This window comes from Apis laboriosa, unplaced genomic scaffold (assembly GCF_014066325.1).
Source record: "Apis laboriosa isolate Shangri-la unplaced genomic scaffold, ASM1406632v1 scaffold202_cov151, whole genome shotgun sequence".
Lineage (NCBI taxonomy): Eukaryota > Metazoa > Arthropoda > Insecta > Hymenoptera > Apidae > Apis > Apis laboriosa.
Window position 1 is genome coordinate 1,145,380 of NW_025222291.1, and position 16,599 is coordinate 1,161,978.

General features: G+C 23.7%; 2 protein-coding genes and 1 long non-coding RNA gene across 4 annotated transcripts; 2 read left to right on the plus strand and 1 right to left on the minus strand.

Annotated features, from left to right (window-relative positions):
• Nucleotides 1–140: 140 nt before the first annotated feature.
• Nucleotides 141–8,258, plus strand: LOC122712464 (calpain-D-like). Its single transcript, XM_043932162.1, has 11 exons — nt 141–785; nt 1,502–1,866; nt 1,974–3,334; nt 3,461–3,691; nt 4,318–4,710; nt 4,805–5,106; nt 5,211–5,247; nt 5,317–5,642; nt 5,727–6,069; nt 6,442–6,620; nt 6,691–8,258. Exons 1-11 carry the CDS (start codon nt 466–468, stop codon nt 6,869–6,871), a joined length of 4,038 nt encoding a protein of 1,345 aa, XP_043788097.1. The 5' UTR covers nt 141–465; the 3' UTR covers nt 6,872–8,258.
• LOC122712466 lies at nt 5,475–12,797 on the minus strand. Its single transcript, XR_006346342.1, has 3 exons — nt 12,670–12,797; nt 12,494–12,580; nt 5,475–5,605 (listed from the first exon to the last, which is right to left on the minus strand). It is a non-coding gene; the product is annotated as an uncharacterized LOC122712466 (long non-coding RNA).
• On the plus strand, nt 12,580–15,669 carry LOC122712465 (nucleoporin p58/p45). Of its 2 annotated transcripts, XM_043932163.1 has the most exons (9): nt 12,580–12,720; nt 12,851–13,200; nt 13,272–13,470; nt 13,548–13,921; nt 13,983–14,204; nt 14,315–14,389; nt 14,508–14,532; nt 14,670–14,702; nt 15,219–15,669. In XM_043932163.1, exons 1-7 carry the CDS (start codon nt 12,623–12,625, stop codon nt 14,522–14,524), a joined length of 1,335 nt encoding a protein of 444 aa, XP_043788098.1. In that variant the 5' UTR covers nt 12,580–12,622; the 3' UTR covers nt 14,525–14,532; nt 14,670–14,702; nt 15,219–15,669. The 2 variants fall into 2 exon arrangements, with proteins under 2 accessions (XP_043788098.1, XP_043788099.1); XM_043932164.1 differs by lacking the exon at nt 14,508–14,532 and having other exon boundaries at nt 15,219–15,666.
• Nucleotides 15,670–16,599: the final 930 nt, after the last annotated feature.

The following is a 16,599-nucleotide window of genomic DNA, read 5'->3' on the forward strand; positions in this document are numbered from 1 at the left end:
TCTTATTCTTTTAAAGAAATTGAATAATGAATTAAGTGATTATATTTATTGTTTATTAGAGTGTAATATTATTAATAATAAATTGAAAAAAAGAAATTATTAAAAAACTGAATGCATAAAAGGCAAAAAAAAAGATAAAAGTAAGATTCACTGAACTTTTTTGTATACATTTGGATTTCTACTGTGTAATGCGACGACGAAAAGAAAGAGAAAAAAAGAAAGAAAAAGATAGAATAAAACATTGGACAAGTAAGAGGAAGGGGTTAAAAAAGATGGCTGTTCTGAAACATATGACAAAGAACGGCGGGCAACCGCCGCGGCCGAAAACAATTTTCACGGAATGTGTTTTACGATATCGTTGATCTTCGTCCTCGTGTAGAGGTGTAGTGATTTTTCGAATAAAGGGATCGTGGCTATAAAAGTCAGTGATCCTGTTAGCAAAGGAGCCATGACTACGAGTAAAGAATGGGCTCGATCGCATCGGTGTTGCAGTGGCATTGCTCGGAGTGCACTCTGATAAATCCAACGGAGAGCACGCGATGTGCCAGGTGCGGCATTACTCGTTTTAGGAGTGATGAAAAGGCAAATCTCAGGTTCAACCTGAGTTTGAAGCACGAAATTCCAGGACAAAAAGAAGAGAGAAAGCAAAGAAACGACGAGGAAGGTGATTCTTCCTCAGTCTCCATTCTACCAACATCTCTACCGAAACTTCATTTGAAGAAACTACCAGTGGACAATACATGTCCAACAGCTTATGAATACGTCAAAACCGATCTCATACATTGGTGAGAAAATTGTTAACTCATCTCTCTCTCTCTCTCTCTCTCTCTCTCTCTCTCTCTCTCTCTTTATCTTTCTCTTTCTCTCTATCTATTCACAACCCTTTCTCCTTTCTCCCCCCTCTTATCATTCTTCGATTTCTCGCGTGTTTGTACACAGTCTACCAAACTCCACAACTTTGTGGAATTCTCTTGAAGTCTAATACTTATTTTTTATCAGTGCAATCATTTTGGTGCAATATCTCATTTTTTGAGCAAGGTATTTTAGTATGAGATTTCCTCTACCTCTCACTGAACAAGTTTAATTTGTGCCAAGGATTTGTACCTCACACAAAACAATGGTTTGTAAGGGGAATATAATACAAATGTTTATTTGTTGCATGTTCACATAAACGTAGATATGACAAATATTATTGCATCTACAAATATAGACTTTCATTTATTATCAATATATTATATTTAGATTACTATCAAAATTAGTATATATTTTGATAATATTTATTTTTTTTATATTTAGATAGTTCTTAAATTTTTATTAAAATAATATTTAAAAGATAATTAAATACATAATTATATTATAAAAAAAAATTTATACATTCTTTAACTCTTTCCTCTTCCTTAATTTTATATATAAATATTTTTCAGATATTTATTATTTCACATATTATTTAATTATTATATTATTTATTAATTATTATATTATTTTTTATATTAATTTTTAGCTCAGAGGAGAATTTAATTCTATCTAATCATACAAAGAAATCTCATCATGATTTATGGAAGGGAAAATCTTATAAAAAGGAATTAGTTAAACGATCTTTTTCTCTACCTTCCTTAGTAACACAATGGACTTGTGTTCGTTGTCTATTAGACAACAATTGCAGTTCTGGTATAATTTGCATAGCTTGTGATGCAAATTCTTCTATAGCTAAAATTGACAAAAAACAGATTGGTGCACGTAGAAGCAAAAAATTAAATTTACGTAAAACAAATCGCCTTAAAGTTGAATTGTCTGAACTTCTGGCGAATAGTTTAGATGATTTCAATACAAATTCTTCTACAAATGATGCAAAAATTATTAATAAAGGTATATAATAAATATTTAATTAGAATTTTAATAAAAATTACTATGCTTCAAATAAAATGAGATTTATTTTATTTATTTATTAATATTATTTTATTTATATTTTATAGATATGGCACAATTAACAAGTATAAGCCGTAGTGAAAGGAGACAAGACAGAGAAGACTGGACTTTACCATCAATAGAAACTATGGAATCTACTACACTTTCTTTTACAAATACTACTGATACCTCTCAACGTTCACCAAAAAGACATAGTCCTTCAATTTATGAACGAGTTAAATCCAAAGTTAGTCGCTCTTTATCTAATGGATCTGTTGTACATAAGTTATCTGAACATGCAATTCAAAGACCAACAAGTTTAGTAGTCTCCGAATCACAACAAGATGATGCTCTCTGGAGTTGTGATAATTGTACTCTTGATAATGCTCCTGGCCTAGAACAATGTGAAGCATGTGAAGCTCCTAGAAGTCCAGCTCCTTGCAGTGGAGTAGTTATCAGTGTACCTGCCTGGGAACCACGAGCTCTATCTTCTGCAGGTTCACTTTCTTATAGACGTTCTTTTTCCGATGTTGAATCTGTTACAAATATATCTCAGAAAAAAATTGTCAATCGTAGAAGTCTCAATGAAGATGAACCACCTGCAGTACCACCTCATTCTGTTGGTTTTAGTACAAAGCCAAAATATTCTTATATTGGAATTACTGATCCTGATATACCACCACCATTGCCAAAAAAACAAAATAATAAATTAGGTCTTTTACCCACAAAAGCACATAGTGAAGCAACTAGTCCTGTTGATGTACCAAATGTAAATTCATTAAAACGTATGTGGACGTGTCGAAAATGTTCTTACGCCTATAATCCTTTATGGTCAACAGGTTGCGATATATGTGGATCTTCTCGATCACCGCCTTCATTAATGCAACCTAGTTTAATAACTGTCACAAAAGATGAAACAAATTGTTCAATGCATACACAATCTCCAATTGTAGTATCCAGAGATAGTGTAAGATACATTCCACAAAAAACTGCTACATTGGCTACAGCTGAATCTGATTTAGATGATCAAATTGATCCACCTTCTCCTGTATGGACTTGTAAAAAATGTACATTATTAAATGCTGCTTCAAGAACAACATGTGAGGCATGTGGTGGTTCAAAGCTTAAAAGTATTATGCATTTAGAAGACGCGACATTACGAAAAGGAGAAAGCTGGGTGTGTCCATCATGTACATTAAGAAATCCACTATCAACACAAACTTGTAATGCTTGTAAGACATTAGCAGATTTTCTAGATATACCAAAAGATAGCAAATTTTTTGGATCAAGAAGTCCAAGTCCAAGACTCTGTTCGACTCCTATAAATTCAAAAATTGTTACTTCAAAACATAAAAATTCTGTAAGAAGAAACAGTTCTTCAATTGGAGATAAAAGACATTCAAGAATTAAAGATTCTACTCATGGCCAAGTATGATTTTTTTATAACTATAAATAACTGCATAAACTTTTATTAATATAAATATTATTAATATTTTTTTTATTAATTCTTTACTTTTTATCTTTTACAAATTTATATATTTTTTATTTTTTATAGTGGCAATGTAAATTGTGCACATATGAAAATAAGAGTACAAATGGAATTTGTGAAATGTGCCAAATCTCAAAAAATTTATCTCAACTACCAGTTGAAAGGCCTAGAATTGAATCTGGCATAAGTACTCTTACAATGCAACGGCAAGAAAGTGTAGTTATGGAAAATTTAAGACAAATTGAAGAAAGAGAAGCATTGGAAAAATGGGAACGAATTGTTCGCTATTGCAAGGAGGTATATTAATTAATTATTAACATAAAATTTATTATTATGTGTAAAATGAATGAAAACAATTATATGTATTTAATGTTAAAATTATATGTATTTTATAGTTGAAAAAAAATAATAGAAAAAAAACAATATATCGAAATTAATTCGTTTTTAAATATATAAATTATAATTATTCTATTTTTTTTTCTATTTATTTTATTTTTTTTATATTATATATTTCTTTATATCAATTTGAATCTTATTATCTTATTCATATGAATTTTATATTTTTATATCATTATGTTAATGAAAAAATTATATTATGTTAATAAAATTATTTATAAATTATATTATTTATAAAATATATTTATTTTTGAAAATTGACTAAATATTTAACTTTATATTAAATATTATATGTATATATTATATTTTCTCAAAAATAATAATTGAATTATTAATAAAAAGAATTAAAATTATTAGGAAATTATTTAATTATTGATAAAAAAAATAGATTACAAGTGTATTATTCTACAAGTGTATATTAATATATAAATAAAACATGTAAATAAAACAAAGTTAATAAAAGAGAAATCTAAAATTCTCTAAAAAGTGAAATATTTTTAGTAATAACTAATTTATTTATTTTATAGACGAATGAACCTTTTGTTGATGATTCATTTCCACCAGCTCCAAAATCTCTATATTATAATCCAGCTGAAACAAAAGATAACCATGTTGTTCAATGGAGAAGGCCTCATCAAATTAATGTTGATTCTACAGTTGATTCTAAACTGCCTTGGGCTGTTTTTAGAAAACCTTTACCTTCTGATATTTCACAAGGTGTATTAGGAAATTGTTGGTTACTGTCAGCTTTAGCTGTTTTAGCTGAAAGTGATGAACTTGTAAAGAGAGTTTTAGTAATGAGAGAAACTTGCCCAGAAGGAGCTTATCAAGTAAGACTATGTAAAGATGGAAAATGGACCACAGTGCTTGTTGATGACTTATTACCCTGTGATAAAAGAGGCCATCTAGTATACTCTCAGGTTTATATCTTAATATTATTGATATTTAAATCGGTATTTAAACATAAATAATAAATTTTATTTTTTTAATTATTATAATTTTGATAAAATATAGGCAAAAAGAAAACAACTTTGGGTGCCATTAATTGAAAAAGCAGTGGCTAAAATTCATGGTTGCTATGAAGCTTTAGTATCAGGACGTGCAATAGAAGGTCTAGCAACACTTACAGGTGCTCCCTGTGAGAGTGTGCCTTTACAACCATCTGCTTTGCCAAGTGAAGATGAACTTGATAAGGATTTAATATGGGCACAACTTTTATCTTCAAGGCAAGCTATGTTTTTAATGGGTGCTAGTTGTGGAGGTGGTAACATGAAAGTTGATGAAGAAGAATATCAACGTAAAGGTTTAAGACCAAGGTAGAAAATGTTAAAAAAAAATGTTAAAAATTTATACTATATTTGGTTAGTTTTTAAAATATATATGATATATATGTATACAAATATACATATAATTTTTTTAGGCACGCTTATTCTGTTCTTGATGTACGAGATGTACAGGTAAAAGATATACAAGTTTAATTAAAAACTTTAAAAATAAGATATATTTTTCAATAATATACTTAATAGGGAATACGATTATTGAGATTACGTAATCCATGGGGTCACTACAGTTGGAAGGGTGATTGGTCTGATGATAGTCCTATCTGGACATCGCAATTACGAGAAATGCTTATGCCACATGGTGCTTCTGATGGTGTTTTCTGGATTTCTTTTGATGATGTATTAAAATATTTTGATTGTATTGATATTTGTAAAACTAGAGTTGGATGGAGTGAAGTTAGATTGCGCGGAACACTTCCACCTTTATCATCTCTCAGACATTTATCATGTGTACTTTTAACGGTACTAGAGCCGACTGAAACAGAATTTACATTATTTCAAGAAGGACAGAGGTAAATATTATTATTTCATTTTATTTATAATATAATTTATGTGTAATTATATTAAATTATAAGATATTATATATATATATTTAGGAATTCTGAAAAATCACAACGTTCTCAATTGGACTTGTGTGTAGTTGTTTTTCGTACACGTTCGCCAGCAGCACCAGAAGTAGGAAGATTAGTAGAACATAGTAAACGACAAGTACGTGGATTTGTTGGATGTCATAAAATGCTAGAAAGGGATTTATATATTGTTGTATGTTTGGCCTTTAATCATTGGCATACAGGAATGGAAGATACTTCTAGCTATCCTGAATACGTTCTTGCCATTCATAGTTCAAAAAGATTATTAGTTGAACAAATTTCTCCACCAGCATTTGTCTTAGCTGACGCTATAATAAGTTTAACTCTAACAAAAGGACAGCGACATGAAGTAAGAATATTTCTGTAACTTGTATGATCATTATAGAAATGTTTATAATATTAATATACATTATATATATTTATATTAAAATATATTTATTAATATATTTATTATTATATATATATATATATANTAATAAATATATTATATATATATAATATATTTATTATAATTATTATTATATATAGTTACTAAATATATTTAGTAATTATATAAAATAATTACTAAAATAATTCTGTAATTATTAATAATAAATATATTATATATATATAATATATTTATTATAATTATTATTATATATAGTTACTAAATATATTTAGTAATTATATAAAATAATTACTAAAATAATTCTGTAATTATTAATAATATGTTTATTTATAGGGAAGAGAAGGAATGACTGCTTATTACTTAACTAAAGGTTGGGCTGGACTTGTAGTAATGGTAGAAAATCGTCATGTAAATAAATGGATTCATGTAAAATGTGACTGCCATGAAAGCTATAATGTTGTATCCACAAGAGGACAACTCAGAACTGCCGATAGTGTTCCCCCGCTTCACAGGTAAATTAGATTTTTTAATTCTTCTTTTGAAATTGATATCTACATCATTAATTTAATAATTTTATTATAGACAAGTCATTATAGTTTTAACACAATTGGAAGGTAGTGGAGGTTTTTCAATAGCACATCGACTTACGCACAGACTAGCAAACAGTGGAAACTTGCATGATTGGGGTCCGCCAGATACTCAACATTGTCCACAAATTGACACTCAAGTTGAAGGTTTACATAGTCCTCGTTTAATCACGTGAACAAATAAGTGGTTTATAATAAATAGGGCAATGTTTAAATTTATCTCGTTTGTCAAGTAAGAGATTTATTATATACTCGTGATATCCAAAAATTTACTAAAACCAAAGCAAGCTAGAAAGTTTTTGGTACAGAAAAAATATTGGTACCGAAGCTATAACACATTTTTTGCTTTCTAGCTATTCATGTTGTACGAAAATTTTTAGTATTATGACAAGCTCACTATTGGATATAATACAATAATTAATCATTAATAATATGATTCTGATCAGTGGTTAGAAATATTTTTTTTTTTTTAATTAGATAGAAATTATTCGTTATCAATGAAAATGGATATACTTTAAAACTTGCGCGCATTTCTATGGGAACCATTGATCTACAAAGAAGACTTAAGGCAAATTAAATATTTATGGAAGAACAAATTAAACACATTGCTTGTTATATAAAAAAAAATTATTTTCTCAACATAACATATAAGCACCATAAAAAATAACAAAGCGTAAAAGTTATACAATAATAATATATTAAATGAAATAAGTAATGATCATTAATAATATATGAAAATCATATACACTCTTTTTGGAATTGTTTAGAGTATAATTATGTGTCGAAATTTTTTTTGATTTTTGCATCTCACAATCCTATTTTCAAATACCCAGGCCATGTTCAGAACTCTCACTTAAAAAAATATATATCGCATATTATGCATGAAAATATTATTAATCATTTAAGTGAGAATTTTTGAATATTGGTTATATTGTAAAACTTTTATCTAATCTAAACTTTTGTTGTTTCTATCTTGTAATTGGATGGAATATTTATGCTAAAAATGTACATAGCATATAATTACAGGAACCAAAAATTTTTCTTGAAAGTTTTACAATATGACACGTTCACTGCCATTCTGTGCGATGTACTTCATTGTTGTTAAAAATCTTTTAGTAAATTATTAGCAAAATTATTATTACTAATTGTTATATGTATTTTATATTGAGTTAACTTATAAAACATATCTTAAACTTTATACATACACAAGCGTGGCAGTTAACGAGTTAGTCAATTTTATAAGTCTTGTACATTTTGTAATCATGACATCGGAACAGCCATCTACGCGGCAATCGTTTATAAATTTTTTTTATACATATAGATTTATTTTATTTTTATATATATACATATGTATTTTATCTACAAATAATCATGAAAAGTAAAATATATAAATAATTTTTTCTAATTTAAAAAAATATATTTATCAAATTATGATCTTATGTAAAAAAAGAAATTATAATTTCACATTACATTCCCTTTTTTAGTCAACAAAATTGCTAAACAAATGAATAAATATTATATATATCTTTTTTTTTATTGATATGTATATATATCATTTTTCTATCATTGGCATGAAATGATATTTTTATTTAAATTATCACATTAGTATTTTAATTTAATATTAAAATTTTATATTAAAAAAAATAAAATTAAAAATTTTAATTATTATTAATGCTGTTCCAAATAGTAATGTTAAATATATTTATTATATGTATCAAATGTGACATATATCGGCTTATTCGTAAATTTCTTTTTTATGTATATTATTCAGAGTTAATAAAAATCGAGATTTTTTTTCATTGATTATAAAAACACAATGAAAAAGTTTGTATAATCTTGTATCTAAAACTATAAGTATTCGAAATATTCGAACAACTAAAATTTGAATCGCTTGATTTTATTAAATCAATTCAAATATTCCATTAATCAAGTATTTAAGAGTAGCTCGAAAAAAAACATTAATATTTGTTATTTTAATTTAAATTGTTTAAATATTTAAATTGTTTAATCTATTTAAATTAATTCTTTTCGAGTTATTTTAATACATTAAAGTAAATCAAATTGAATTATTTGAATAATCAAATCGATTTTAAAATATATTTTTTAAATATTTAAACAACTTTATTTGTATTTACATATTAAAAGATTCTTTTAAATTTATATTGTAAAAAAACTATTTTTGTATGCGTAAATAGCATTCATAGTTAAGATAATAATTTCTAAAAGAAATCAATTTTCGAGAAAAAATTTAATTAAAATAAATACTTATTTAAATTCGTTTATATATATAAAATTTATTTATATATATAAAAGAATTATTATTGAAATATTTACTTAAAAATTAATATTATTTTAATTAATTTTAATATTTAAAAATGTAATATAATATTTATTAATATTCTCTACAAAGTATAATTAATAAGATAAGCATTTGCAGATACAAGTTTATATGAATTTTCTTTCATACTTATTTGTATCAAAATCAAAAAATATATTTGATCTTTACTGGCATTATGTATCATAAACCAGCTAACATCCAGTTTTATATGGAAACTCAATGCTTTGGCTTTAACATAAAACTGCCATGTTCCATGTTCTTCAGATAATAATGAAATTGGCACTGAAATGTTGTTTTGATGGCAGTTGGATCTGATTGAAAATTTATCTAATATTTTCTATATATATTGAATATGGTGATGTGACAATATTTAATGCTGTGATCAGCTAATGACATTTTTGGTCATTAAAATGACAGTTAAAATATTGATGAATGAAAAGGTACACAAACATTATTTCAATAATAGTACAAAATATTTATTATAAATGTATTTACTTAATTCAAATGCATAAAAAAAATAATTATGAATATAAGTATTATGAGACTTATTGGTAATAGTTTTTTTTTTTTTTTTTAATTAAATCATTTATATATTTCTTCAAATAAAACATTTTTTACATTTAATTATATTTCTCAATTATTCAATAAAAGTTTCTGAATATTTGGATTAAATATATATATGTTTATATTTTATATATATTACATTTGATTTTTATTATTATAAGATTTAAATTTAAATATACTACTATAATATACTATAAATTACTATAAATTATGTTTAAAATATTGTTTTTTTTATAAAATAGAAAAAGATTATTTTTATTCTATAAATTGTAATATTCTATAAATTTTATTCTATCTATTTTGAGAAATAGATTTAATTTTAAATATGGCCTAATAATTTTAAGAATTGTTATTTATTTTTATTAAACTATATTGCTCTTAAAAATATTAAAATCCTTTTCAAACACTATGTGATAATCTTAAGCCAATTTGTTATTAAAATAAAAATTTTAAAAGAACAATGTATTTAGCATAATACATTATAATGTATTAGCATAATATCAATTTATTAGCATAAATTATTTTTTCTACATTAAAACAATATCTAAAATTTATCTAAGTTTTAGGTATGAAAGATACGAATTAATCATTTAAATGATTATTCTTATAGAAATATTCTATTTGCAATAGTTTCTATATAAAATGGCCTTAATTTACAGATAAAATAATGATTTTTATAATTATACATTTTCTTAAAAAAATATAAGAAAAATAGAGAATAATTTTTATTATTATAATAATTTTAATTTGAATCAACAGATTCGACTGCTATATTCTAAATAGTAAGAATTTGAAATTAATTATTTTATATCATTGTTCAGAATAAGTCTCATCTGTACATACAAAAGCTAAAGAAAGCATGCAATTAAATATAATATCTAATTCTTATATATTTTTTTTTATCTTTTATTCTTTAAACATAACTTGCATCTGCATAATTAAAAAAGTTAAAAATAATCCTGTGCCATACTAAAACATAAAAAATATTATAACGAATATTTAATCAACAATGATTTTATAGAAGCTCATTCCGTTGTCACTATATGATATTATAGTACTTTTTCTCGAAGAAAAATATTCTATTTTAAATATTATATAATTACTGAAAAAATTATATTATAAATAATATTTCCACTTTAGAATATAACACCTGAGAGTCCGACGGTACTATCAGAATAATTGATATGAGATAAATATTTAATGTTTGCATTTTAATTGTTAAAACTTTTAAAAAGTTTTGAAAACACGAAATAATATCATTATTCTGAAAGCAGCGTTTGTCATTGAAAATGCAAAATGCTACGGCGAACAAATAAAAGAGTTTGGTATTTTAGGAAACTGTCTTTGTGGATTTGAGCATTTTAAAAAATATTCAATTTGTACATAAAATGAATTATTTATTATATTAAGAATGAATGAAGCTGATTAAGTTATATATCGCTTATGGTACACGTAAATTATTTTGCATATGCTTACACATTTTTGTTAAAATAATGCTTGAGCCGAAAAAAGTAAGAAATAGAAAATTAGATACATATAAAAAAATTAATAATATATTGAGATTATAAAGAAATGATACTAATATGGGAAACATAAATACATTTTTTATTTGCAAATAGCATAAACTTTGAGAAGTGTAAAGTAATTTATTGAATATTTTATGAATTATCGTTAATATTTCAACATTGAATGAAAGAAAGTCAATGAATAATTTATCGATTTTTTATAAATTATCGAATATTATTTATTTATTTTAGCACAACGTTAGTAATATTTATACGAATTGAGCAAAAGATGTAGGATACACGTCATCGCAAAGTACCTAGGAATATATTCTTAATGCAAAAAAAAAATTTTTAAAAATACGGTATGTCATTATATATACTTGTAATTACAGAGTATATAATATTGCGATGTCATTTTACAATTATTAAATAATTCGTACTCCGTACGATATTACGTACCGGGTGTATTCTAAATTGTATACAAGCGTTAAATTATTTTTTTTTCATTTTAAATGAGACTGAAATACACATTCAAAAAAATATGAATGCAAATAACATTTAAAATTATTAAATTATTAAAGGTAAAGAAAAGTTTAAATAATTCCTAAAAATATTAAAAACAAAGTTTATTATTAAAAAAAAAAACTGTTTTTACACGCATTCTTTTTGTCTATACGACTGTGATCATTTTAGAAACGCCCATGTACGAACCCGAACCAGCAATGAACTTTGTGATAGTCTGTGTACCGATTTGGCAAACTTTGTTGAATTGATCCCATTTCCTATAGAATAATTATTAGAACTTTGTCGCGTACATACAAAGAAGACATTTATTACTTTATGAAATAATAAAGACATTGTATTGTCCCCTGATTTATATAATATAGTAGTAGAGATACATTTAATAATAAATCGAAATATTATCTAGAAATAATTCATTATTTAATCTTAAAATTATATATTATATAATTTATAATTTTTTATTAATTTTTATTATTTAATATTATAACTTATTTATTTTCTGTTGACTTATGAGCTATTATATCATATATAATTAATATATGATATTTGTTTTATATAAATATAATAAATAATTATTAATAATAATATTATTTGTTATTTATTTATTAAAAACATATAATAATTAACAAATTAATAAAACACAATATACAATATACATATATACATATATATAATGTTTTTATATTTACATTATATTTTCAAATAAAGTTTTAATTATAAACATTTTAAATATTCTATTTTTTAAATATAAATATAAATAAACAAATAATTGTATTACATAAAAATTTTTCTATAAAATTGTATATATAGTATATATATATTTTAAATGATATATGGATTATATATCATAACTAGTAGTACTTACTTACATTTATGTTTAAATTTAAATCAAACATCTTTACATATTATAGATGGCGCTCTAGCAACTATTTTCGTACAAATGAGAACAATTTAACCTGTAAAAAGTTAATATTTTAAATATAATACTGTGTCGTTTGATGACGTTTATAGATTTATTACATATTAAAATTATGTCAACATTTACATTTGGAACACCTGCAACTTCAAGCAACACAAATTTTGGATTTGGACAAAAGTAAATACAATTTTATGTTTTATATAAATTCTTTCTATATGAAAATGAGATAAATATTCTTGTAATTAAAATTTGCTTTAATAATTTTCATATAAATATTTTAGAATATTGATTTTCTATTATGTTTTAGACCTGCAACAGGCTTTAATTTAACTAGTACACCTTTTGGTTCAAGTACTTCAGCACCAACATTAACTTTTGGAACTTCTTCTACACCAGCAACAACTACTGGTCTTAGTTTTGGATTCAATACTGCACCTGCAACTTCTGCACAAACACAATCAAGTGGTTTACTTTTAGGATCAAATATAACTACTACAACAACTTCAGCTAGTTTATTTCCAGTTCCAACTACATCTGCACCATTATTTGGTAGCCTTACTTTTGGTACACCAACAGCAAGTACTACTTTAACATTTGGTACTCCATCTGCAACATCTACAACTGGAAATGTTACCTTTGGTATACCTAGTACTACAAGTATGTCAATTAAAAATAATTTATTATTATTAATAATTAAAATATATATAATTAATATTCTATATTTATAGCATCATTATTTGGTAATAGCAGTTTATTGGGATCAAAATTAGCTACTGGTACTATAACTACTACAAGTATTATAAATAAAGGATTAGGTGGAATAGATGTATCTCTGAGTAATAAAGGACTTTCACAAGAAAATACTAATCAAGCTGTTAAAGAAAATATTTGGCCACCAGAATTATTACAGACAATAGAAAAGTTCAAGTAATTTAAAAAATATTATTTGAAAATTATATAATTATTATAAAGATAATTAAATTAATGTATATTTTTATTTATAGAGAATTTGTAAAAGAGCAGAAAGTACTGTCTTCAGATATAGCAAGAGGTTCTGCAAGACCATTGAATCGATGTGCAGAAGATACAGCATCATTGATGGAACTTCTAACAACATTAGCTGGATCTGTTCAACGAGATCGTTCTGCTGCTGATAAGTTAAAACAAGATACTGCAAAAGCATTACAAAATGCTGAAATAGCTCAAAGAACACATGATACTCCATCAGGATTACAATATGAAAATAATGCACCATTATTATTTTTTATGGAATTAGCTGATAGTTTTGAACATGATTTAATGTTATTTAGATCTCAAATTGAAACAACAGAAAAACATATACAAACAATGATGACTCCAAAAACTTTAACACCACAAGGTAATTTTATTTCAATATTAATATTTACAAAATTTTATATTGTCTGTTTGTCTGCTTTTAGAATTGACAATGGCAATGAGTAAACTTCATGAGTCTCTTGTAGCTGTTGCTGGTAAATTACAAGGTGTACATTCAAAAGTACAGCAACAAAAAGAACAATATTTAAACTTTAGAAAATATGTTTTAAAAGATAATACCAACGTTTTTGAAGATATTAAAATAGATGGAAAAACATCACGAAATAGTATTGGAAAAATACCAGGTCCTACTCCATTTGGTCCGGGTAATTAATAATTTAAAAATTTTTTATTAATATTTATTATATTTTATAAATATGATATATTATTTAATATATAATAAATTTTAATATATAATTATAATATATTTTTGTAGGAAATAAAAGTTTTCTTTCATCAACAGCATTAAATTCTAATAGACCAGGAAGTTATGAAACACGAAATCCACTAGGTAAATGAAATTGTCATATAAATTTATAATATTAATATATATTTTTTTTTTGTTGAAAAAATATCTAAAACAACGTTTTTGTTATTTTAACTATTCCATAAATATTTCCTATCTTTAGGTCTTGCCTGGATTTAGTATATAAGGTATATAAGATAGATTTATTAACATATATTATTTACCAAATATTGTAGAATTAGCAATAGTGAAATTATTAAGATTTTTATATTTTGTAAATGTGACTTGAAAATTTCGATGATTTGATTTTATTTTACTTTTCCAGGAAAAGAGTAAGGAATCTATTTTAGTTTACGAGGTACTAAGTTTTTCTTTAGTTTCTGTTTGTGCTGTCAAACATGAGAAGGAATATATAATTCTTGTATTTAACATTTACTAATTATACGTAATATTTTTATAATAATATCATAAGTGGCATTCTATTTTTTTATTTTTTTGTTTGCTAATTTTTCTAAAGTAATAAACAATAAAAAAATTGAAATTTGTGCTTGTTAAAAGATGGCTGTATATTTTATATGTGCTTTAATTGTTTCTGCTTTTTAATATATTTATTGTGCAAGAATCAGCATTTTGTATTTATAAGAATCACTAAAACATATTTAACAAGACAAAAATATTATCTATTATCTAAGAATATCATTAAATATTAGTTGCATTAAAACAAAATTTTTAACTTCATAATGACATCAGTATTATTAAATTGTTATTTTTTTTGAATGATATATTAAATTTATTGACAATTACAATTATAATTGCAAGTTAATTTAATTTTTAAAAATAGATACAAAATAATTTAGTGTATATGTTGTTACAGTTTGGAGAAATACAATATCAACACCATGTGCTACTAATATTACTCTAAGTTCATCATTGAAACCACCAACAGCAAGTTTGACCTTTAATACTCCATCAAATTTTACAACACCTTTACCAACGAGTGAATCTAATTCAAATTTTCAACTTCAGAAACCTCCTATTGGTAATAAAAGAGGAAAACATTAAATCATATTTATGTTTATAGTTATTTATTGTATTAAGTATATTTAACATATGGTTATAAATATTCTGTTTCAATTTTTATCATGAAATAATATTAAAATTTTGTTTCTTTTAATATTATTTTTTTAATAATATTATATTTATTGTATTAAATATGCTTAACATATTATATTTTTTTGTAATGATATAAACTTGGTCAAAACTTGCAATTTGTGAATTATTGGTATAAAAAAAAACCATCATTATATACTATATTTTTTATTAATAAAATCTTATAAGTATATTTCCCCATTATATATTTCCACTTTGATATTTTAATGTGAAATTTTCATGCTTATAGCAATTTAGAGTATTTAAAGTTAATTTTTGAATTATGTTATTATTCCAGCAATATATGATAATTATTCTGGTTTACTTATCAAAATATTATTAAGATTTTATTTTTTTTAATATTATTTTTTAATAATATATATAGTATATATTTTTATTTTAATATATATAGTATATATTTTTATTTTAATATATATAGTATATATTTTTATTTTTTTTTAATACAAAAAAATAATTTGATTTATAAGGACGAAAATTGTTATGTAATTTTTTAATTTTTATAATTATAAACATTTTCATATATACAATGTTGAATAATATAACCATATTTAAAAATACATAATATTATTTTAGTTGAATAATTCTTTTAAATATTATTATAAAGTAAGTTATATATTTTAAATAAAAAAAGAATTATATATCATAATCGTAAAAAATTCAAAAATTAGTATTACAAATCAACAAAAAAAAAACTTAAGTCTTTTTTATCTTTTGAATAAATATCTTATTTATATCTAAATATTTTATATTTTATTGTTTTTATATTTATATTTTTCATGCACAAATATATTTCATGTAAAATTATTAATTTTATTTTTATAAAAGTTTTTTATAATTATTTCTTTACATTTATTTTAGTTCAAATTTAGATGCAAAATTTACAACTAAATCAAAAACATTCATAAAATATTTTAAAAATATTAGAATACAATTTATTTAAAAATACAGAATACACAATTTTTTAAGTAAGACAATTGAACGGAAATTATTTAGATTTAATAAATTATTAAAAATATTTTATGTTTACTATCTTACTGATTTCTATCTGTTTCAACATGATATATTCTATATTATATTAAATTTTT